We start from the raw sequence: 24,305 nt of genomic DNA on the forward strand, positions 1-24,305 counted from the left end.
ACAGTCTAACATAAATTTAAAGATAGTCGATGATTCAATGCCTCTCTTTCATTAAGCATGTAAACCTCTCTATTAAACTTTCCCCTCTCAGTCAGAGTTACATCCTTAGATTCATTAGCAAGTGCCCAGTCTTAAATGACCCCTTGATTAAGATTAATCACGGTTCCTGATTACTAATCATCTCTATAGCTTATCTTATTTCAGTTTTGTCCCCCTGGACCTTAAACTTAGCCTGTTTTTTTATGAGCTGTTCTGAAGCTCTGCTGCTTTGCCTGAACTGATTTTGCTCCCTGGGGATTGGGTAAAACCTGGGGCTAGAGAGAGGTAAAATCCTGTAGTAGAAGTGGCTCCCTCAGGAGGCTTATTCACACAAATGTGTCTCTTAGAGGTTACAAAACTATCGGAGTGAATTCACTAAGGGGATTCTCAAAAAAGAAGAGTCTCATCTCTAAAAGCTCTTGAGCTTGTTTTCTAACATGTAATGGAAAAGATGTCAGGACGGGATCATTAATAAAAAAACAACACAAAAAGAAAACTCGGGTACAGTGGCCTCTGAAGTAGAACCTTTACAAGAGGAGACGGCTAAAGTGTTTTGCTAGAGTCTAGACACAAGGTGTAGTCAACTTTTTCTACATGGTTTATGCCTCGTTTTCACTTATGTATTGTCCATGGAGGTGAGTCCAGTCATTCCTGAGAGAATGTGTGTGTTATCGGATGTGCCTGACAAATCTCCCACTCACAGTTTAGTCAGGAAACTGCCTCAAATGCCACAAATAAAAAAATAAATAAAAATAAATAGTTTAAATTGAATGAAACAACTTTTGTGGTGGATTTAAAAGGCCACTGTATGACAATGTGCTGCCAATCCAACAAGCTACTAGTTGCAAATGTTGATCATCAATTGACTTTGTATGGTTAAAACTTATTTGTAAAGCTTAACACTGTTACTCTGACATTGATATTTTGGTAAAACCTGTTTATAGTTGGCTATGCTCAAAGTGTAAACTAAAAAGCACAGGATGACAAAAAAAAAGAAGACAAGCCACTCCCACTAGATTTTTTTCTTCTTCTAAACCAGGTTTCTGGGTGTTTGTAAAGAAAAGCAAGTCCCCAAGTTGGACACAAGAATCATCATCCAAACATTTACAGATCTACAGACACCAGTCACATATGTCAAAACCATAGACTGTATAATACATGTATGTAGTTTTTAAGACTTCACCTATTTGTTTCTGAAGTAGAGTTTTGAAGCCGGTCATTGGCTGTTGCCATGTTGTAACCTAACCAACTCAATTTAACTTTCAGTGAACCTAGCAAGAGGCGAGGAGGCAGAGATGAGGTGGGCTTAGAGTCTGTTTTTTTGAACCATGCAAGTACTTGAAATTCAGGACACATCCAAAAACATTCAGTCAAATATTTCAACATTTTCCACTTCTGAGACGTTTATTTTGTCTCTTGCTCTATAAGCCAAGCAAACAGCAAAATTTAAAGGACTATTTGTTTCCAGATTTGACAAAAGCCCATCTTCTCAGACACTGAGTATACCACTGCTGCAGCTGCATCTCAGTCTGCCTCTGCTTACAAACAACACCTTTCTTGGTCAGGTATTCTACTCATCGATAATGAATGTTTAATATCAACCCCTGGAGTGAACTCACTGTGCCGTTAACAATTCAAGCAACAAAAAGCTGTCAGACAGAAGTTTACTGCCAATTTCTCCTCCTTACTGGAAACAAAGGTTTCTATTCATGCAAGAATCTAGTTCTTGTCAATGTCAAATTGCTGCTTTATGAATTAAAGCACTTCTGAGGAGTTTTTGTTGGCTATGAAATGGACTGAAATTCAAACTGATGCCTCTATCAGAAGGCAAATAAGACCCACAGCGAGCCAGTGGATTCATTCTGTACAACTTTTTCATGGCTTTAAATGCTGTGGCAGTGCAGGTCTTAGAGATCAACACGTTGCTGAAACTGACTATTTAACTACTTAAGATTACAGTTATATAAGTTTGGCAGATTTTTCTAATCAGATATGCTACTTACCCGTCCAGGAAACAAAGTCAGAAAAGAGGTAAGGTTTATCCACAGGGGGCAGCTAAATCAACACAAGCCAAGATCCACACAGATTTGCAAAGCAAACCTCAGACGCACTTGAAGCCTCACGCAGAGGCACACAGCTTGGGAGCCTTAAACAGCCAAGCTAACACAATATTACCGCTCAATTTGGAGGGTTTATATTATAATTAATTCCTCATTTGATTCAAAAATGACTTAAAAACTGCTTCAGAAATAAGAGTGTCTAAAAATGGCATCACCAACTGCTCTCTAGTGTGATGAACAATGCCAAAAAAGAAGAGGAAACTTTCATTTTCAGTCACAAACAAAGGCTCAATCAAACTTCCTGTGGGAACATTTGTCTCCGCGGTAATCTCCTGTCTTCTTTGGTATTAATAATACTGTTACAGGCTTGAGTGGCACTGCCAAAAATATAGCAACCCAGTACAAAGCCAAAGTTTTACTTTTCCCATCTTTCCCAGGGCACTAAGTGGATTAGGTAATACCAATCTTTAAAGGTTGCATTAAGAAACGACAAAAAGTACACGCTGGTCTTTACCTGTATGACCTCAACCCAAGCCTACTCTATCAGCCTAAAACGTATTATTAGGTTTAGGTTGTTTAGCCGGTCCTGGTTAACGGTCTTGCAGCTGCATTGTGAGTCATTAGTTGACAGTTAAGGTAGTATTTATTTAGGTAGGTGAAAAGGAAATAACACCTGAGCCAGGAAAAAAAAAAAAGTTTAAACCAGCATTTCTAATTCTGCTTCTAATAACACAAACATAAATTTTGCAGTGTTTTTGAGTAAGATAAAAAAAGCATTCTGTTTTGAATCTGCTGGTCTAACAGTTTATGAGCATCTTTCATGAACATAAGCTATAATCCTTGATACAGTGGTCGCTAGATTGACTCTCTGCCTCTGTAATTTTCTGCATGTCTTTCCAACCTATCTAATCTCCGTATGATCTGTGTTTGATCTGCCCCCAAATATCTTTTGTTGATCAAAAATGACACTAAGCTTCTTTTGTTTTACACAAAGAGGGATAAATTCCCCTGATTTGACATTCTTGATTGGAAATGGACCAGTTGTTGCACTATCAGATGGTGCCAACTCTAGATTTTCTTCTTATGTGATGCATAATGTTAGGAATAATGTTAGCATAGTGCTTTTTTTATACAAGCTAACTACCCCAGCTACCTCTGAATGATGGTCATGCAGCTGCTTTCTCCAGTTGCTGGGTTTATTGTGTTCTGGCTGTAAAAGTGGAAGTAAGACTAAGAGTGGAAGCAAGGTGAGACCACCTCTTCCATGTGATGTCGGCCCGCGTGTTCTGTTCTGCATCAGAGTGCGATTGTTGTGTTCACATAAATTCAAACAATGTTGGAGGCAAGGAGGGGAATGCCCTTTGTTTCAGGATGACTTCGCCAAATGATCCAGGTGTTAAAGAGCTTTAAGTCTTCGACAGAAGCTGTTCATTTTTTTTAATGAATCCAGCTTTACAAGGTTAATGAAGCATAAAAAGTGAATGACTGTCAGCACTGAGGACACAGTGTCTATAAGTGATACGATTTTTTTTTTCCAAACTATTTTTCTGAACTTTTTTCCACATTTATATTTTGATTGAATGTTTCAAGATAGAAAAGTTATTTGATTTCTCTTTTAAAGTTTTTTGGGGGCTTTTTCATGCCTTTAAGGAGATAGGAGAGGACAGTGGATAGAGTAGGAAAGGTGGGGGAAAGTGGAAAAAGACATGCAGGAAACAGGCCACAGGCTGGATTCAAAACCTAGACCACGGCTTGAGGTTAACCTCATGGGGTGCAGCCTAGACCACTAGGCCATCTGCGCCCCTAGTTGCCTATTGAATTCACCCCATAGACTGTCAGTTGGACAGTCTGTGTAAGCATTTGTAGCCTAAAACACAACAGACCTGTTTGTCACATCAAAACCAAAAACGACATCAAGTCTCTTTTCCTTCTTTCTTTTGCATTAGCATAAAAAGAGTGTGTGTGCCCCTGTGTGTGTGTGTGTGTGTGTGTGTGTGTGTGTGTGTGTGTGTGTGTGTGTGTGTGTGTGTGTGTGTGTGTGTGTGTGTGTGTGTGTGTGTGTGTGTGTTTGTGTGTGTTTGTGTGTGTGTGTGGTTGTGTATGTGTGTGTGTGTGTGTGTGTGTGTTTGACAAGCACTAGACTAAGCTCTTTTCCATCAGAGGTGTCTATGACAGGCATCCTGTCAATAAAATGCTTTGAGCTTCCAAATCCAGGTCAATAAGAGACTGAGTTATCCGACTCCTGTTAGGAAATCTAATCCCTCTGTCTGTCAAACCACTCTGCAGAGTCACTCTCATGATTCACTCCCTGCTATTGTGCTCATGTTAACGTAATGATGTGCTCCTTCCTATTACTTGTTTCTCATCACAGTTGGATGCAGAAAAAAATCTCCTATATGAATGGTTTTGGGTTCAATCTTGTTTGAGAAAGGAAAAGACATCAGCTCACAATAAAGGGAATGGATTTAGAGAGAATGCCAGCGAGGTGGAAAAGGGGGGCAGAACAAAAGCAGAGGGAGGGTGAGCTCCCTTTGAGAGGGGGACTGAGATGTTCAGGAGTCATTGTGCCGCTCTGGAGATGTTTTATGACCCGCAGCAGGGACTGACAGGCTTCCATATCCCTCTGCAGCTTTTATGTGCTGCAGAGAGTACCCCAGTTCAACCGCCCCTGGTGAGATCCTACCAGCAGGAGGGCCTCAGATAACAAGCACAGAGTCCAGCCGTACAGGACTTTTGTGAAAAACTACACACAGAGCTTGAAGCTAAAAAAGAAATTCAGGGAGGTCACTGGTGGATTGCTATTCACTTTCATTTGAACAAAAAAAAAAACCCTCCATGTGTCATACGAAAAAGGTGGCATGGGAAATCTTTACGGAGGAGAAAAACTCCACTGCTCCAACAAAAAAAGATAAAAAAGGAGAAAGAAAAAAAGGGGAGAAAGAAGACATGAGCGAGGAGACTGCTGACTCACCAAGTGCAATAAAATATTAAGGTGGGTGGCAGCACCAATGAAACAAGTTCAGCTGAGGTGAGTGGCGTGAGGCTAAACATTCTCAGAATTCACCATTCCCAAAATATACATGTAATTCTCCTGACACGCTATAAGCAGAGTGCTAAAAATATTATTCAATAAATCTCCACCTAGCTCAAGAGGCTTTTTCCCCCTGATTTCTCCTCTGCTGCACCTCTTAAAAATACAGTCTCATAGGGGTGTCACCATATCTCTCCTCATTGTGTAATTTCTGAGCCTTGTTTTGCAGACACACCCCTCCACCCAGTATAAAAAGAAACAATCTTCAAGCTCCAGTCCCGGGAGATCCTGCTCAGATATACTGAAGTAAAAGAGTCTGAGGAAACACAACTCTGTCAGAGGCAACTGGTGGATGACTCATAAAAGTATGGAAGCTAAACAAGAGCCGCTTACAATAAACACACACAGCACTGTAGCCTTAATGAGAGCAGCAACGTCTTGAAAACATCTTTAAAATGCATCATGTCAAATGCTACAGCTGAAATTGGCTGATGTTCTGAGAGCACCATGCAGCACAGAGGTAGAAATGAAGCGAGGCTTTTATCTCGGCTACCCTTATTAAAAAAACAGATGGAGTCAACACGCTTCACAAGCTTAAAAATTTGAGCACCGATGTGGTATATGCTGCTTATTTTGAACCTATTTTTCAGAGAGGGAAAAATGTGTTTTTCATACTTACTGGTGGGTCTCGGTCTGAGGCAAAAACAGTCGTAATGACAGTTCCTTTCTCTGCATTTGGGGCCACCATGCCCTTATAAAGGTCTTGACTGAAGATTGGAGAGAAGTCGTTCATGTCCTAAAAACAAAGAAAAAGAATAAATCAGGTAATCAATTGGAAATAGCTTCTAAAAGCTAGCTTTTATCAACTTTTTTTTTTTTTTTAATCAAACTTTAAAGTTGAAATAATTAGGTCAAGATGGGAATCAAGCCAAGTAATTTTTTAATACATGTGTTAAAATTTAAGGCTGGGAGTTACACATGGCATGTTTCAGCTATTTGCAAGCAGATTAGAAAGCCCTCCTCGGCATGTCTTTGCCTGTTTCTAGTTTGATGGAAAGTTAGTTGATCTGCTATCATCTGGCTTTACCTCTTCGGAAACCCCTGCTGACCTGGAATCCAGGTCCCTCATCCAGGTAAATACCCCCTTTCGCTTCGCACTCCCATATCAACAGGGCCATTAGTCTCAAAACAAACTCTTCCCTTCAGTCGTCCTCCACTGATGGAATAAGCTACCATACTACGTTGATTCACAGCCCACTTTTTTTTAGATCCAGCTGTTTGTGAACAGCTCCCCACTTCATAGTTTTGGTGGTAGAGATGATGATGACAGATGATATTGCCTTTGAGATTTCATGATGATTATGTTTTTGTTGACGCTTCAATGGTGATGATCTTCATAGAGTAAAACACAAACAAAAAAATACCCTGCTTCCACACACAAGCCTTTTTTCTGTTATAGTTACTTTTAAATGTATGTTGGTTTCAGACAAAAGCATCTCCTTAAAAACACACTTCACATAATAGTACCAAGTGGGTGATGTCACAGCGACTATATTCATTCTTTTTACAGTCTAAGTGGTATAACATATCCTCTGATGAAACAATCTCTTATTAAAAGAGATGCATTCATGTTCCAGTACTTCTTTTTTTCCCTTTTGCTGTTTACATGCCATAAGAAGAAAATTGGAGCTGTGCTGATTTTGCAGCTGCTGCTTTGTTTGATTTGAGCTCACACTTCCAGCAACTTATTGTAGAGCAAATTCTCTCCGTGCAGATATTCACCATGCCCCGGGCTTTGTCCATGTTCCCTGTGAACTGTGCATATGAGCTCACTGTGATTACATATTATCATATTTGACATTACTACACATGAAAAGAATCCATGAATATTTTATATATTTTCATATTAGCCAGGGAAAAGATGAACACATAATATTGTAACTGGTTGATAAGAGCCAAAAGAGTTTTGTGTGGAAACTACTACAGCTATTTACTTTCTTCTTGTTTTTAACAAAGGCATGTTTGATTCTGAAAATTAGTCTTAACAGTCAATTAAACGTAAACTTCATTTTCATACTGCTGCTGTTGTGATTTTAATGTTTGGTTATATCTGCGGTTTTCTATTTGTTTGGTTTCTCACTACTAATAACTTACATGCTAATTTCTGTTCATTAGGTTCAGTTTTTTAATGGCTGCAAACAACAAACATTTCAAACAAGTTTTATTCTCTCAGGAAATCTAAAGGTAATGGAGCCTGAACTCTTAAAATAATTATTCTGTTATTCTCATTTTGAGTTCAATGATTTTATACTGCCACTCTACTAAAGTAGCTTTGCAAGATTTATTGTTTAAAAAAACTCTTTTTTAAATTTATCTCATTCTATCACTTAATGCAGCCCCCAGTCTCTCCTCTGTTTGAAACAAGCTGTTACAGCTCCTGTCTTCTTATTGGCCAGCTTTCTTAAATTGTCTGCATCACATCTCTCCTAAGATTTTTAATGGGATTTTATCTTTATCATTGGAAGCATGCTATCTAAAATGAATCTTTTTATGACCAAAATATGATTCATGCAACAACAGCCTTTGTGAACAAAGTTGATCTGAAGATATCCTTGTTAGATAAATATACCATTACATGCTCATTGTAGGACATAATGGTAGGTTTAAAGACAATTTCTTCAGCATGCCCATTTCGTTGAGAATATGAAAGAGAAGAGCACCAAACACAACTAAATGTGTGTTCAGACCCAAGTCCTAAAATATATGTGTTTTGTTCAAGTGCAGGATAAATCAGGTCTCTTCAGTCAAAAAATGGTCTTTCCTTGGTTCATTACATCCGTGCGAAGGAGTTTTGTTTAAGCTGAGGAGCATGTGTGACTGTTGATACAAAGTCATGGGGGCTGACCCTTCTCCTCCTTCTGGTCAGAAGGTCTCATTTAGCACGGACTATTGAGTTGTGTTGAAGGTAAAATTATATTGTTGCAATGATTAACTGTGGTTAGCTATGGGTACATTATTCAACATGAAATAAATAAACTGACGATCTTTGACGCACAAACAAAGGAAGATTTTTCTTTCTGTCCAAAATCTTGCTTGTGTTGTACGTTGCTTTAGACAAAATTGTTTGCCAATTGAAACTGTAGAATTGCAGAATGCTCATGTTGACACTTTGTCATGTATTACAAACCAACTGTTTTCAATAGCGGAAGTTCTTCACATGTGTCAAAATAAATTTATATATACATATCTAATTGAAATTCTACCCATCTTTTTTTGTAAAATTATTCTGAGCAAAAGTTTTTTTAGTGTAGTCAGTGCAGCCAAGTTTTTCTTCTTTTTTTCTGTTGCTCTGTTTGTGTATTTTCTTTTTTTAATGTCTTGCATCACTGTCATGGGGGACAAAACATGGAATTTAGCAGTTCTGGTGCAACCATCCTTTAATTTTTCTTTATATAAATCATTAATGCCACATTTTAGACCTTCCCTACTACATAAATAAATGAAATTAAATTTGAAGCTTGAGTTGACATTTCAAAACTCAAACCAATGAGCCATGTTTCATGTCTTCTTATTGAGTTATTTGCATAATTGTTGTTGCCTGGTGTACAATCAGGCCACATGCTATTTGAGTCTTGCCAATGGCTTTCTGTTTCGATCTAACTGCTATCACAATATGAGAATAAATTGTTTAGAGTTGTTTTGGTCATGCCCATTAGCTGCTATATATATATATATATATATATATATATATATATATATATATGATTCTGTTATGATGATGTTGAACAGATAGATATGTGGTGTAAAAATTGCAAAGCTGAAGTTAATGTGTCACGTGGGAACCCCACCAATTTGTACAAACATCCGAGAAAGCACAGAGAAAAGTACGATAAATGTATCCTGTTGAAGGCCTAGGCAAGTGAAGAGTAAATAACAAAGACAAGAGAAAGCCAAAGGTCAGGAGAGCTGAACAAAATCCACAACTGAGCATGATTATACACTCATTACACTTGGTTTCAACATGGGGATCAGATCGTTTGTCGTGGGTGGCTCTGCGAGAGCTCTCATACTTTACATCTTCAATGAATTTACAGCAAACCACAACTTCTGTATTTCTTCCTTTTTTTTGTAAATTTAAGTCACAGTATTATTCAATATGATCTCAATCACACAATTTTTCCTAACTCTGCAGCACTTGCATGCACATTGGAGGGGAATTCATCCACATCCACAGATTAACATAAGTATCATGTTAGTTTAGGCCTCTAGGTTTCCATTGAAAACTATAAATATATATATTAAAAAAAAAACTCCTCAGGCTGCCTCTTACAACACCCAAACAGTCCGGATTTGAGGAGTTGTGACTATATTTTTTGTACTCTTAACATCTCTTGAGGTGATAAAATATTTTTTAGGATTGCCACACACGAAACACATAGTAAGAACTTAAAACTGCCTCTACTTTTAATAACTGTCACCCTGTAACTATTGCATAGCACAGCTCGATTTGGAGGGCAGCAAGGGAAAGAAATCTTGTTAACTGTGCAGCCCTTGCTTTACTCTGTGAGGATAAAACTCAGTACACCATTCAAATATCTCTCAGGAATAGTTAAGCACCGTGGTATAACTGCTGGAGCCTGATCTCCCTTTCACTTGACTTTTTCCTCTGACTTTACACTGTTTTGACTGAGCCATGAGCAACAGCATGGCTGCTGTAAACTCACTGGAGGAGGGCAGCCTTGCTTTGATCCATACACAGGTTTAGTGTCTTGCAGAAAAGCTGTGATCCAGTTCTTACACGGAACAACAAAGCTTGAACATAGTCCTGCAAGTGTTCACAAGATGGATTCAAAGACACGGGCATGTTGTACTTGAACCATGAATGTGCATATGTATGTGCACAAACACACATGCACACTGCTGCTGCTGCTTTTCCAGCCACCCACACATACACAAACACAGAAGGTGTGTGTGTGGTACTCTTCTGAGGTACAGGAATAGAAGCAGAAGTTTAAGGTGACTCATTCGAAAAAACAAGACACGCAGGACACTCGATCCGTCACTGCGAGGCAGCCAGCGAGGGAGACAACAACAAAACCGAAACCATACAAGGGAAATCAAACACAAGTGACTTCAAATAAGCCTCTGGAGGCGCTGTACGGGAGAGGAAATGGAATCAGTGAAATCAGCTCCATCTCTAGTCCCAGAGAACTTGCACGAATCCATTAAGTTCATTCTAATTCATGTCTGCCATCTCAAATAACAGACAGGAGTTTGATATCAGTGGCTGTGCAATGCCTTATCCTATCAAACGCAGTTTCTGGGTGACAGCACGAACACTGCAACAAAGCATGTCCTTATCGGAGGACAAACTCACTCTACAGGTTGGCTAGGCCATGCAGAGAAACCTGCTGGAATAGTTTGAAGTCTCCCTCTTTTCAGTGAAGTACACAAAGCCGAACACTACAGACTCTGAGGCAGTCATCAGGGGTGAATGCACAGTATTACAGAAACAAAAATTCCCACAACAGCACCCACACATAAACATTATCACAGTGCAAAATGTCTAATCCTTTCTTTGAGATTCAGCTGTTAATCTCTTCAAAAAGGAACTGACGATCCTGAAAACCTGACATAATTGCTGTCACAAAGCTAATGAGTCATTCAGATCTGGAATAGCACTGTGTTCATGACAGAAACACCCATCCATCAAGTGCTCTTTGTCTCCGTGATGCGGGAAGGACAGGAAGGTTGGAAGGCCAAAACCTGCTTTACAAGGGAAATGCATTCAGTTTTCCTGCTGGGTTACATAACACAAAATAACATTAAAAAAGGAGCCCAGGTGCAATACCGTACAAAATGTCTCAATCCCCTTTTGGGCTGTGAAAGCTCTAACTCCTGTAATACTCTGCTAATGACTCACTGTCAGTGCTGCGGCACATGGGAGGCAAAGAGGAAAGGTGGAAGTAGAAAAGACCACAGAGAAAACCGTGGTGGAAAGACTTCCTGGGGGCACGTACCGTGATCCGGACTGTGACAGTGGCTTGCCCAGGGGGCATGATGCCTCCTTGGTCAACAGCCTCCACCTGGAAAGTGTAAGAGGCCCCCATGCCCATAGCTGCCAAGTCCTCAAAGTCCAGGGTCTGCAGAACAGTTAATTCCCCTGTGATGGGGTTCAGAGAGAACAGCTGCCTGGCAGATTCAGTCTTGATCCGATATGTGACATTGGAGAAGAGGTCTGCATCCACAGCCTGAAGAGGGATAAAAAGGGAGATCATTTACAGTACATTATGAACAAAAACAAAACAAAACACAATGATAGATGGAGAAAAAAGAATCCCCTATATTTCCATTATATATGCAAAGGAATATAAGAGTGTAATGAATATTCACTTTCCACTCTGCATTTTTATGCTGCAGGGGTTCCTTATATCAATCATTAATGGACTCTGATTATATTAAACCACCAGGGAAGGGCTATCCTGATTGCAGAAGATAACAACTCTGAGAGCAGATCCAGTTTGTTAAGAATACTGATACAAGACACAACCAGTTACAATATCTTGTCTCAAACTTTAGTGGTCCTAAAGGTCAACCACAAAAATACTTTAAGACCACAAAAAAAACTTTTCATTAAGTGCAAAAGAAATGGAATAAAATGTAAAATACCACATAATACACATGCATCCTGACATATCTACAAATTAAAGACACCTTTATCTGATAAACCTAAAAATGTGTGAAAATACCAAATATGGATGCAGAATCATATACAGCAGTTGTTGACACAGAAGAAACAGAGTAACAATCAAAATCACTAAAGCTGAAGCAGGAGGTTTCAAGCCATCAAATCCAGCCACTTCCTTCCCTGATAGTATATCTCATAATGTCATTACTGCTTTTAACGTGTCTTGCCACACATCTCTGTCCATCAAACATTGAGGTGGCGTGACTAGGAAATCAATTCAGTCACATTGTCACTGTCACTCACAGTCCTCACCCTCAACCCTCACATACTGCTCTCAGTCTCCCCTCCTGCTTCATTCCTCTTTGGGAAACGTCACTCAAAATATGCTGGCAATTACTCGCTCTGTGATCTGTGTTTGCTCTGCATGCAAAAGGTTTCCATATACATAACTCACTTTGTGCAAACACTTCGCAAATGCTTGAAAGTGCTGAATTTATACCACAGAATGGAGTCCACAAAAGTTGAAAACTTTCTAAAAAATATTTGCAGACTTACAAGTTGAATTATTTGTTACCAAAGCCTGGTTTGACCTGGATAGTGTGGCTCTATGTGTTGTCCTGTTTGAGTATAAAAACAGCCAAAGAGTCATTACGACAGGAGAGAAAAAATAGGTTGTTTGTGCAAAATATATGAGGCTGTATATGTTTTGTCTGACTAAATGTTTCCTCCCTGGAAGCACTTGACATTCTGAGCACAAAATTGCCTGCACTTGAAGTTAAAATGCGCTAAAAGCCTTTTACCACAATAACAACACAAACCCTGACCCATTATATAAAGGGAGACAGGAGACTTACAGGGATGGAGAGGGAAAGAAAACAAGTTTGGTGAGAAACACGCACATAAATCCTGTACTTACACTCAACTTCAGCACCAAGGTTCCCACAGGGCTGTTCTCAGGTACGTTCACCACATATGTTTGCTGGGAGAAGATCGGGCTGTTGTCATCGATATCCGTGACCTGAATGGAAACGGTCAGAGTGGTCCTCCGGGGATCCACTGCACCATCTGAAGCCTCAACTATCAGGTCATAGAGGCTCCTGAGCTCCCGGTCGAGTGGCAATCTTGTGTAGATGCTGCCGTTAGCGCTGATTGTAAACAAGTCAGGATGATTCACGATCCGGTAGCGCACCTGGCCATTAGCTCCTGCATCTGGATCCGAGGCCTGGGGAGAAAATTAAGGACATCATTATCTGTTTATATAATGCAATGATCCCTTTGTGGGAATTAAAGGATGCAGGTTTTCTATGAATGATGCTTATTATAGCTGTGTAAGTTTTCTTTTACTTGATGAAAAGTTAGCATCTTATAGCATGCTAACCTGTTAGCTTTGCTGTTCTCCTGTATGTCAAACTCCTCAAAGGTTTACCTTTATTTGTAAATCTTTCAAAATTGATTATATAACATTTTTTTAAAGAGCATACTAATGGCACAGCAATGCACTTTCATTGGTAATTAAGGTTTTTATCACCTTAAAGAAGCTAAAAATGTCACAGACTAATCCTGCACTGTGGGGCTAACTTATTTGGTGTTGAATGAAGCACTTTTTTGTATTTTTATTTTCTTGAACACAATGAAATGTTACAATTTTTGTGGCTTTTGAAAAAACAAGATCTGACTCCGTGTGGTGTGCTGCAAACTCCAAGATTCTGTACCTCTTTTTTTTTTTTCGCACTGTCATAATTTGTATATATATATATATATATGTAGTTTGTTTCTTGTGGTATTCCTGAATACTTGACCCTGGTGGTTTGTGATTTGTATTCTTATATCTGTTTCTAAACATGTATATGTTGTAAATGTACTTTCACTTGTAACATGAAAACTCAACAAAACTATTTGAAATAAAAATTTTCAATTTTCTCCCCATGGCAAGAGGTACAGCCCCTAATGGGCAAAAGAACCTATAAGCTAGCAGGTTAGCATCCCATTTCCTGTTTCTGCTACTCAAACTACAATTCTCCTGGAGTTTTTCCTTTTCTTGTACTGTCATCTTTACAATGCATTTTAAAATGTTGATGACTCATACCCTACTGTGTCACCAATCTCTGACTCAATCAAAAGTTTCTGTTTTTGAAACTCTTGACTAGTCATGGTCAGGGTAAAATGTAAGCATCCATGCTTGTCAACCTTTGGATGCCCTTGCCACTTCTCCTTGAGTTTCAATTCCTCCCACATTTAAAGTTAAAAATCTGGTGATTCAGTGTATTTTCTCAGACTAAATATTGCAGTTTTGTAATGTTTTCTTCAACTTCTTCACAAGTTCAAGATTTTTGTCTGTGGAGTCAACACAAAGAGAGAGAAAGACGTGTGGATGCAAACACCCACAGACAAAACAAGTCTTATTTTTGGCTATAGTTTGGAGTTTGATGTCAGTTTTTCTGATGTTGTTTTCAAAAAGCAAGTTAGTGAAGTAGAATGACTATTTCTTTTATCAAACCAGGATACCTGCTCTTGTTTAGGTCACAGCCAACACAAAACAAGCAGAGACGAAGTGAAAAACAATGCTTGCATAATCAGACAGGAGAAAGATAGATGGCCATTTCTTCATGGCATGATTATTAGGGTGCTGTATTTGTTTTAATAACTGATTTACGGAGGATCTTTAGGTTCAAAGCCAGGTAAGCTCCAGTGATTAAACTGGGTCACAGCTTCTGCCTCATGTTTAAAGTCTAATTTCCTGGTCTTTGATAAGCCTCTGGCTCAGACCTATTAATGATCCTTTGTGATGTTAAAAGGACAGGAGGCCTTACTGTGCACTTCAAAGAAAAATCAATGAATGTATAATCATTATGTTACAGTATACATGGGGTTCTTTAACTAGCACGAGGTAAATAAAATGGAATATTCAGAGGTAAATTAGGATAGGCTGTTCAATTCCATAATGCAGTGATGATCCTGCAGGGCTAAATTATGTTAGTTCCCTTACAAATCTTAATTCCCCTGTGGATATGACAGGTAATTTTATGCCTCTGAATACGCGCGCGCGCGCGCGTGTGTGTGTGTGTGTGTGTGTGTGTGTGTGTGTGTGTGTGTGTGTGTGTGTGTGTGTGTGTGTGTGTGTGTGTGTGTGTGTGTGTGTGTGTGTGTGTGTGTGTGTGTGTGTTTGTGTGTGTGTGTGTGCTTGTGTGTGTGTGTGTGCTTGTGTGTGTGTAAAACTGTCTTGTGTGGTGTTATTTCTTCTTATGCAATTAAGACAGAGAAACAGAGAGAGGAAAGAGGAGGGCCAAAAAGAGACAGCGAGATCAAGCCACATTTCATCTGTCTGTTTGGCAATAATTTCCCAACCCCAGTGCGGGTGAGGACAAGGCAGCACAAAGAGGGGGAAAAAAGACAGATGAGGAACAGGAGGAAAAGGAAGGAGGGTGCACATACACAAATGGTCACCAGAAACTATCCTCTATTTGTATAACATGTGTCTGACAAACATTTAAAGTTGGGGCTAAAACTGGGACCCCAGCGTTAAGCCTTTGACAAACAAACTGGAGCACTTTTTGTCAATATGTGTGTATGGATCACAGCTTGTCTGTGCTGATAACAAACAGTCTTGTAAGAGTTATAAGCCTCCATTTACAACAAAAACATAATTACAAATCTGGATGTTTCTCCAGCTGAAAAAGTGACACCATATAAGCCTTTAAGTAGATATCACAATTTCCTGATGATGTAATTTTTAACAGTGGTGCATATCATCGTCTTCAGATACAGCACAGACACATTTTTTATACAAGCCCATCGGGCATCGCTCCCTCCTTGCACAATTTCTTTTTGTTAATGTGTGCTAAATAAATAAACTCAACTAAATATGGTAATGACTGGCACAGACATTGTATTTTAAACTGGTGGGCAGGTATTGTGGGAGCAGTACAACATCTTGCAGGTGCAGGAGGTAAACGCGTAGAAAAGAAGCATAAGCAGGTAGCTGCAGTCCCACGCAGCCCTTTAATATATGGTACCTGAGAAATGTGTTTCATTTGAGTGCTGCCAGCCTGGGTCCAGTGTTTCTTTTTTTTTTTTCTTTGAGCCTTCAACGGAATGGGCCTATTTCTGTTGCTCTTGAAGATATGTACAGCATGCCTAAACTTAAAATTTAAATCAAATTGCTTACTCTTATGGCAGATATATTTTTGAACAGGCAAAAAGGTATAATATTATGTACCACTGACTGCATATCTATGGGTGGCACAACAGATACCCAAAAGTGAAGCCAACACACAAACAAGTAGAAGTTTTGTTTGATTCGTTATGTAAAGTCACATAATGACAGCTCTATTGATGAGCACAGCCCCTCCAATGTTTTCAAACAGTTTAGTAGAATAGAGGAGGTATGATGAGAGAAAAAAAATTGTCTGCACAAGAGCAGGGGATAGAGCCTGCAATTCATATCAATGTACAGCCAATGATATCTATACACAGGCTAAGAGCATAACATGAAGCAGCGCAAAGTTTCTCTTTACTTGGGAGCAAAATAAACCCATCAATCTCACTTTATCAGGACCTTTGCTCTGCAAACAATAGATCACATGCTTTCGACATCCTCTCCAATTAGTAACTATTCCACACAATGCTTTCATGGAGTGTCTGACATGAATGCTAATCAATATGTCCTGCAGGTATCTCCACGCTCAGATTATAGCTCCCTGCTGTGAGCAAACAGAATGGGGCTTGTATGTTTCAGGATTTTTCAGTCACAGAACAAATGACTCTATTAGCACAACCTGTAATGCTGTCAATTGTGATAATCTAGTGAATCAGCTCCTGCCAACCTGAGCATGGATAAAATAAGAACAGGTGGGAACCAGTTCCAATTACTGTAATGATAATCTAAGCTGCTAGCAATAAGCTACTTAATAGCATTATGCTTTTGCTGTGCAGTCATCTGCACTGCTGGGAATTGCCTGAACCTTTGTGGTTGACTGCTTATTAACGCCTCTGTGCAGGTAAATTCAAGGCAACAAAGACAGAGGCCATTTTTTACATCACCACGTAGCATTTTACAAGTGATAAAACAGAGCAGAAACAGAACGGCCTTTAACTCAAGCAGTCTGTATCTTATCATTTCAATCATTTTCATCTTGATTTTGTCTCATAATGTCAAGTTGTGAGAGTGAGATATTTGCCCCTGTTTTGACAGATACAGCATTGCAACAATATTCCTCATCACATGACATCATTTAGACTGGAAGAAATAGAGCTAGTTACAGGACACTTGTTAGTCAATCACGGCGAATGATGAAACACTGAGAAATTGTGACAATGCTTAAGCTCTACAACTTTTGCTTTTCCTATTTTCTCTTTCGCTTTGGGTGTGTTGGAGTTTAGAAAGTCGACAAAGTCATGTTTGTCCCCAAGTGAACAAGCTCGACAGATCTGAACAGCAGCAGCAGCTCTTCTCTGCACTCCTCTTATTTTCACCTTAGATCAAAATGATTCAATATTTGGTCTTTATGGATGATTGCATGATGTAAATGGAGTGAAGGAAATGTTGAAAGGGGCATTTCATTGACATTATAGGAAGCTATTGGCACTTGAATTTAAATGCCACATCTCTCAGAGCTTCAATTGAGTAATTATTTAAACTAAGACCCTGGAAATATAACAGCGCACCTCATTGCACATTGCCTAAAACTAAATGACATCTAACACTTTGCAGCTCATAGAAATACTCATTTTATCAATGTCTCAGCTAAATATTTTCTATTTAAAGCCCTATATTGAAATGATGGCACTGTGCAATGAGCATGGTTTCTTTAGACTACAATAGAATAGAATAGAAAATACTTTATTTATCCCCGAGGGGAAATTCAGGAGTCACCGCAGCATTTAAGAAAACAAAAGTAAGAAAGAGTATAGAAAGTGCAAAAAAGTCCATAAGAAATTAGATGACGACATCCCGTCCACCACTCTTCAGCCCAGCCAGTCTCCACCTCCACAGGGTCCAGGACTGAGCCTCCCCAGCAGTCTGTTCAGTCTCTGTCTCCTGGATCCTGTCAGCTCACAGCAGGCGAAGCTCCTCCAATGTGGCGCCAGCGTCCGATGTCAGCTCCGTCAGCCACGTCCGTGAACAGCACGATGCCGCTGGGTTAACACAGCTAGCTCGTCCATCCCCCGGGGCTAGATCCCACGTTCCCAACAACAATGGATGGAAGGACAGGTCCACGTCGTCACCTCCCAGCTCACATCCGAGAACCAGCACGTCGTCCTCACCTCCTCCTCCTCAGCTCGAGGGAAATCATCAAGCCCTACACTAGTTAGCATTGACATGCTACAGGCTGCTAACAGCTAATTTTGCATGTAAACAATGCAGCCATGGTTACATGTAGGATCTCCAGACAAACACAGGAGAAAAGTAGTAAAAAATATCGCTGAGGCCACAAAAAGTTTGGTGTCCGTGACCGACAATGAACCATACAAAGTGATGATCCACTCCAAATACAAAGACGACAAAAAAGAGACAAAAAAATTACAAGAAACGGACAAAGACGAGAGAGCTGCTGCAACAGGCAGCTACTTGGGTAGCGCCTAGCAACGGAAAGTGCAGATGTATGCTTTTACTTACATGAATAATGCAAAAAATGTCTCAATACCATTAAAAAAAGTGTAATCAAAGGATACAGAACAGGGCCCATACGCACGTCCAGTCATTATACAAACAGGACCATTAGTCTTTAGTAACCGTTATGGTCATTCGACTGTAGCGTTAGCTCCTTGCAGGACTGCAAATAACTGGTTAGTTAACTAATTACACCATGAAAGCAAGAAGGGTGCAGATTACATCATAATTCGGGGAACTTCCTGGAAAAACCCCATCTGACAAATTTGAAATGTGCATGCCTACTACAGATGAACAGCAATAAACCTGGCCAGAGGTACCAGTGTGACTGTGTAAAGATCAAGAAAAAAAATTAAGAGGAAGAAATGGACATTTTATTAGCAGAATGTAGAAAGAACAAAAAGCTGTTATCAACTGACCAATCATCAACGATAAACAAAGAGAAAGGGAACATTTGGCGACATATCATGAATAGGGAAAATAGGTATAGTTGTTTCCCCGCGCACAGTACAGGACCTCAAAAGTAAAATAAGCGATATGGAAGCTGCTTTGTAGAACAAAGAACACAGCAATACTCCAGAATAACTCTACAAAAAGCTGTTTGATGTACTCCAACATTTCACCACACACATCTTGGAAGGACCCAGATGCATAAAAGCCCAGACCCAGGCAAACTTGAAAAACCGACGGCAGTGAGTCTTTGGGCTTGAGACTTCAGTTGTCTCCCTTATCTCATCTGTTCACTGAAAAAATATTTTCTCCTAAATCTAATTTTGCTGTATAGCTCCACATCATCATACTTTTATAAAGGATTCCTAAATCCCTAAATATCTGTTCTCTTCACATATTTTGTCTTAAATAGTAAAACACAAGCACATTGTCTGCCTTTAAAGAGCTTAAAAAGGTGTGGTTATCCTGCTGCTAGCGCCTGTAATGGCGAGGTCTACATTCCTAAAATGTAATGCTCATTTGGGACATTAACTTGGCTCATATGTACCATTTAAAGTTTTATTTTTTTACCATTTGTACAGATGGTAAGTTTTCCTCGCTAATGGCTGGACATACATACAGGCCCTGAAAGATGCTATGAAGCATTAAAAAAAAAAAAAAATCATACATAGTCTTGTAAATACTCAACATGTCATTAAGGTTCAAATGTTTCAATTTAAGTTCAAGATTTTCTCATAAAACAAAAAATGATCCTTTTACTTTTTCTTTAACTGAAGAAAAGTCAGATTCCTCTTAAGGGCATCAAAATCCATTATCACAAAATTATCAAACCACAATGACAGAAAATAAGTTGAAGATGAATAAATGATACAAAGATATTAAGAGTTTGAGGCAAATTGACGGAGCTGTTATACAACATCTTAATTTAAAAATCAATTAAATTCGGGAAGGCAGATAAATGTTTTTATTAAGACTTGCAAGCATCTTAAGGTTGGGCAATTTTGGATATCAGGGTTTATTATCTGTGCTCAATGGAGAAGAAAATTTAGCTATAAAAGAAAAAAAAGAATGCAGCTGTCTCCACTGGTGAAGAGTAAACCCAGTGACCTCTGTTCTCCTGGTTCCTGTTAGAACAGAGCAACAGATTGGCTCAGCAACTGAAATACAATCTACAGTGGTCATAGTCCAGACGGACAGCCCAGGGTCTTTTGCCACATGTCTCTACCCTCTCCCCTGCCCTACCCTCTGTTCCATGGAAATAAAATTTACCAAAAGCCCCACAAATAACCCACAAAAAGACTGTCAGGTACAAATCTGAAAGGTTAGATATTGTACGTTTTTTTATTCTTTGCTAAGAACAGATAGTACCATCCACAGGAGAGGAAGTACAGCTTTAAATTTTTGTTATCCATTTGGTATGATAAAAGAACTGAAAGTCTTTTAGTTTTATATGCTGTAAGAAAAACAAACAAGCTAAACAGATCAGAACGAGATGATCTGTTTGGAAAACCCAGAGAAATAAAGGAGCCTGTACTATTTCTCTCTGTCCATAAATTGTTTATCTGTCTTGTACCTGAAATTGCACCCACCTGTTATTATGAGTAGTTTCTCAAAAAAGAAAAAAGTTAAATTGTTTGTCAATAGAATAGCTGTTGAATGAGATGTCTTCTCACAGGATTTTTTTTTCAGTATAATACTGCAATAATATGTTTAATGAAGTAAGGGTGTTTACTTTTGTGTGCAGATGTGCTCACAGCACACACTTGCTTGGACAGATTGAGCTCAATTACTGATATTTCATTCTGAGAGAAATAATCACCGTCCCTTTCTAACCAGACAGCACAGCTACACTGCAACCTCTCGATGTACATGTGCACGGAGAGCAGGATTGTGGTGAGCAGACTACTTTAATTTTCTCTTTCTCTTACTCAGAGAATTGCAGGCTCAGCTCAGCTTGGCGAGTAGCCAGCTGAGACAGCCTTCTAAGACAGGAGAGAGAATGAGAGAAGGCAGGCAGGGCTAAGCCGGTCTATGTAGCTGCTGGCTGCGTTTGTGAGGAAATACTTGGAAGTGAGATTGAAGGTAGCATCACCTCATGCAAGCATCAAGCCTTCTTTGTATATTTCTTATTTTTGTCTTATTTCAGAAATCATAAACCCATAGCATTATCTGGTGGTCCCCCCTTCAAAAAAGGTGACATGGGATGCCTACACTTAAAAGTCTAAATTCATTTAATTGAACTTATTGCAACAATATGATTGCATGTCAACCTCCCTAATGTAAGTCTAATTTCACAAAAAAAACTGAAAGAATGAAATGGCACTGACACAAACTCTTTAAAAGAAGTACACTGGAGGCTTTCTTTCCCAGGCAAATAGAGTCATGTTTTAATTATTAAAGTGATTCAGCCACTTATGTTTAGTAACAAATCATTATTCATCGAAAGTAAGCCAGAGGTACTGCAGAGTTATCTTCAGGCACATCTCAAGCGATAGTAATAATGTGATTTTTTTTTTTTCTTTTCTTCTTCTTCTGTAATTCATTTCAGAAAAATAAGTTCTGAAGGAAAAATTCAGAACTCAAGTATCTCAAAATTCTAGGTTATAACTTTAAAACTATTCAACATAGGCCTTAGAAATGTCCAATTTTGAGAAAGTATGTTCACTTTTACACTTGATGCTCAAGTTCACCAATCAAGCACAGTACAGTCGTGGTCAGCAAAGCATTTGGTGGTGGTTTTGGCTCAGTGGGCAGGTGCTAAGTCCTGCCGGAAAAGCAAATCTCAGCAGATGGTTGAATGAAGTTCTGTAAAAACCTTCTGGTAAATGTCTGCATTGACTTTGGACTTGATAAACACAGTGGGCCAACACCAGCAAATAACATGGCACCCCAAATCATTGCAGACTGCTTACACTCCACAAAGGACCTAAAACCCTTTGGATCGTTTGCCCCTCCAATCTTCCTCAAGACTCTAAGGTGATACCAAATTTTCACTTTCTCACAATTGCTGTGAGGAACTTTCAGCTAAAGTTGATTTTTGTGCTCTCTGTGGACAAAGCAGCACCCTTTATCTCTTTAAGACTCAATCCTGTACACAAAACATTACAGCTCAATCATATCTGTCATGAAAAGCATATTTAAAAAAGTATTTTTTAAGCACACAGTTCATCAGCTAGACTGTCAATAACTCCCCTTAAGTGGTTTTAGACATTACAAATGAGAAAGTCCTCACCCCAGCTTTAAAAAACTGATGGAATTAAACTTTTTTGTAATATTCTAACTTGTTGAAATGCACCTAAAGGCCGACAGAAAAACTCAGGCAGTGTGGTGTTGTAGCTGCATTCCATCTATAAGTGTGTGCACACTACATGATAATCTGGCTGAATTTTGGCCTGATATCCCCTTTACGATCAAAGCCAGCAAAGGCCTGATTGTCTGATGACATCATGTGTGATTTTCCTGTGGTGTGGGGAGTGTTAAGAGTGATTTGTTCTGGTCGGAGCCGCTTGGAAGGCCTCTGATTCAGAGATCGTAGATAATAAGCATGTTTAATATTTGCAACTAAAAATCCTGTTGTCGGAGGGGCGCCCTGAGAGGAGCCGAGCAGGTACAGCATGTGATGTCACACGTACCAGAGCAAAGCCAATCAAGACGTGAGCCAACTCAGCCGACTGACCGAAGAGGAAGTAAGGAATATATCTGCAATACTTAAAACGGCTTTACCCACCTCCAACTCGCATTGTTATTCATACAGCCCATATCCCTGCTGTCTCCACAACCTTTTTCATAAGCCCTTCTCATTTGTGTGTTTTTTTCAAAATTCTAGAGTCCGAAAACAAACATCTCTGCTTTTTCCTGTATGTCCATCATGTTTGTTTACACCAAAGTCACGTTTTACTACACAAGATTTGGAATAGTGAGCGTGAAGGAGCTGAAGCTCTGCTGAAGAATCTGTTCGTGTGTGGTGTCCTCAGAGTGCACACCACACACTGTAAGACCAGGAGAGAGAAATCTTGTGCAATCTGTCTTTTGTTATCATCAAGTGTGTGGTCTCTAAATGTGTGAAGTTTTGGAGAATCCTGCAATGTGTAGCCTTTAGACTCACATGCCCAACAACACAATAATATTCCTGATGAAGTCAGTTATTATCCATCTGCTGGACATGTTTGTTAGATTGGTTAACTCATTATCAGATTAATTACCTTGTTTATCCCGGAGCTTAATTTTAATTATTGTTATTATTTTATATGAATCATAGCACAGTCCTTGAGACACCTCCTTGAGATTCCTTTTGATTTACTGTCTGAAAAGTTTGTATTCAATTCAGGAACGTGTTCTTCGGGGCAATTTCAGAAACAAAAGCCCGAGCTTAATCACCTCATCTGTCAATTAGTAAGCATGTACTGTAGGTGCATACTCACAGAGGATGTTTCCTGCCATTATTCTGAGATTAATCTGCCGACAAACATCAGGGCGATTAATCTACAGCAGTAATTAGACAAATCTGACTGCTCAGTGGTGCAGAACCAAGCCAGGCAACAGGGAGGCAGCTGTGATAGACAAATCTTGTAAACCAGACTGTTAATGTTGGGCAATAAAAGGTTTTCTTTATTAAGAAGCACAGGTTAGATTTTTCAAGCATTACTTATTTTAACATTTTTTTGGGCATGGTGATAAAATATATCTTAGTGATGAAATATCAATTGGAATTGAGTAACTGTTGTCCGTTTGTTCACTTATTGAGAAAACAGCTACACATTTATAAAGATAGAAAACCTACTTTTTTCATGTAATGGACTCACCTTGACTTGTCCAACGAACAGATTGGCCTCTTCTTCCCGAACAGTAAAATTAGTCGCCATGGTGGGATCAAAATCAGGGTCATTATCATTGACATCTGTGACGACGATGTTCACAGTCGTAGTGGAAGTCTGGAGAAAAAGAAACAGAGCACAAGACAGAGCTTTGTCACGGACTCCTGCTTTGTACTGACTTTGTTTTTAATTAACAGCACAAAACAGAAAATGTGGTTAAAAAGGGGAGATTATTTATTCAGTTTTTTTTATAAATTTTCTTAAGGGAGTCAAATGCTTAAGAAATAAAAATGACAAAACAGGTTGAACTTGTCTGAGTTTTTGAATTTCAGAAAGTGATGAAAAGAAGTTCCTTTGAGCACATGAAAACTAGGATCTAAAAAAAGGAGATAACTAGAGTGCTCTGGAGAAGACACTGTTTTAATGAATGGAAAAGCAAGCTTTTTTTAAACACATGAATATACTCAGCTTTTCTTTTTCTACTGGTTAACAAAGTACAGCAGAGCACTGCAAGTTGACAATTTTAATGAGGAAAACAGGAGTCCAAATGCTAAACTGAAGTCGCTGTTTGAAAAAGCTGGCATTTACAGACACAATTTTTAAACTTCAGAAA

General features: G+C 39.1%; 1 protein-coding gene across 1 annotated transcript in view; it reads right to left on the minus strand.

Moving 5' to 3' along the window:
• The window catches only part of LOC141794757 (protocadherin-15-like), a 262,295-nt gene that overhangs the window by 65,490 nt on the left and 172,500 nt on the right, over positions 1-24,305 (minus strand). Inside the window, exons 20-23 of the mRNA XM_074675236.1 lie at positions 23,681-23,809; positions 12,735-13,040; positions 11,151-11,381; positions 5,810-5,926 (exon numbers count right to left, since the gene is read on the minus strand). Of these exons, the coding sequence (XP_074531337.1) occupies positions 5,810-5,926; positions 11,151-11,381; positions 12,735-13,040; positions 23,681-23,809 (783 nt within the window). The remainder of the gene's footprint in view (positions 1-5,809; positions 5,927-11,150; positions 11,382-12,734; positions 13,041-23,680; positions 23,810-24,305) is intronic.

This window comes from Halichoeres trimaculatus, unplaced genomic scaffold (assembly GCF_033239565.1).
Source record: "Halichoeres trimaculatus isolate MK-OKI-2021-1 unplaced genomic scaffold, fHalTri1.1 fHalTri1_scaffold_8, whole genome shotgun sequence".
Classification (NCBI taxonomy): domain Eukaryota; kingdom Metazoa; phylum Chordata; class Actinopteri; order Labriformes; family Labridae; genus Halichoeres; species Halichoeres trimaculatus.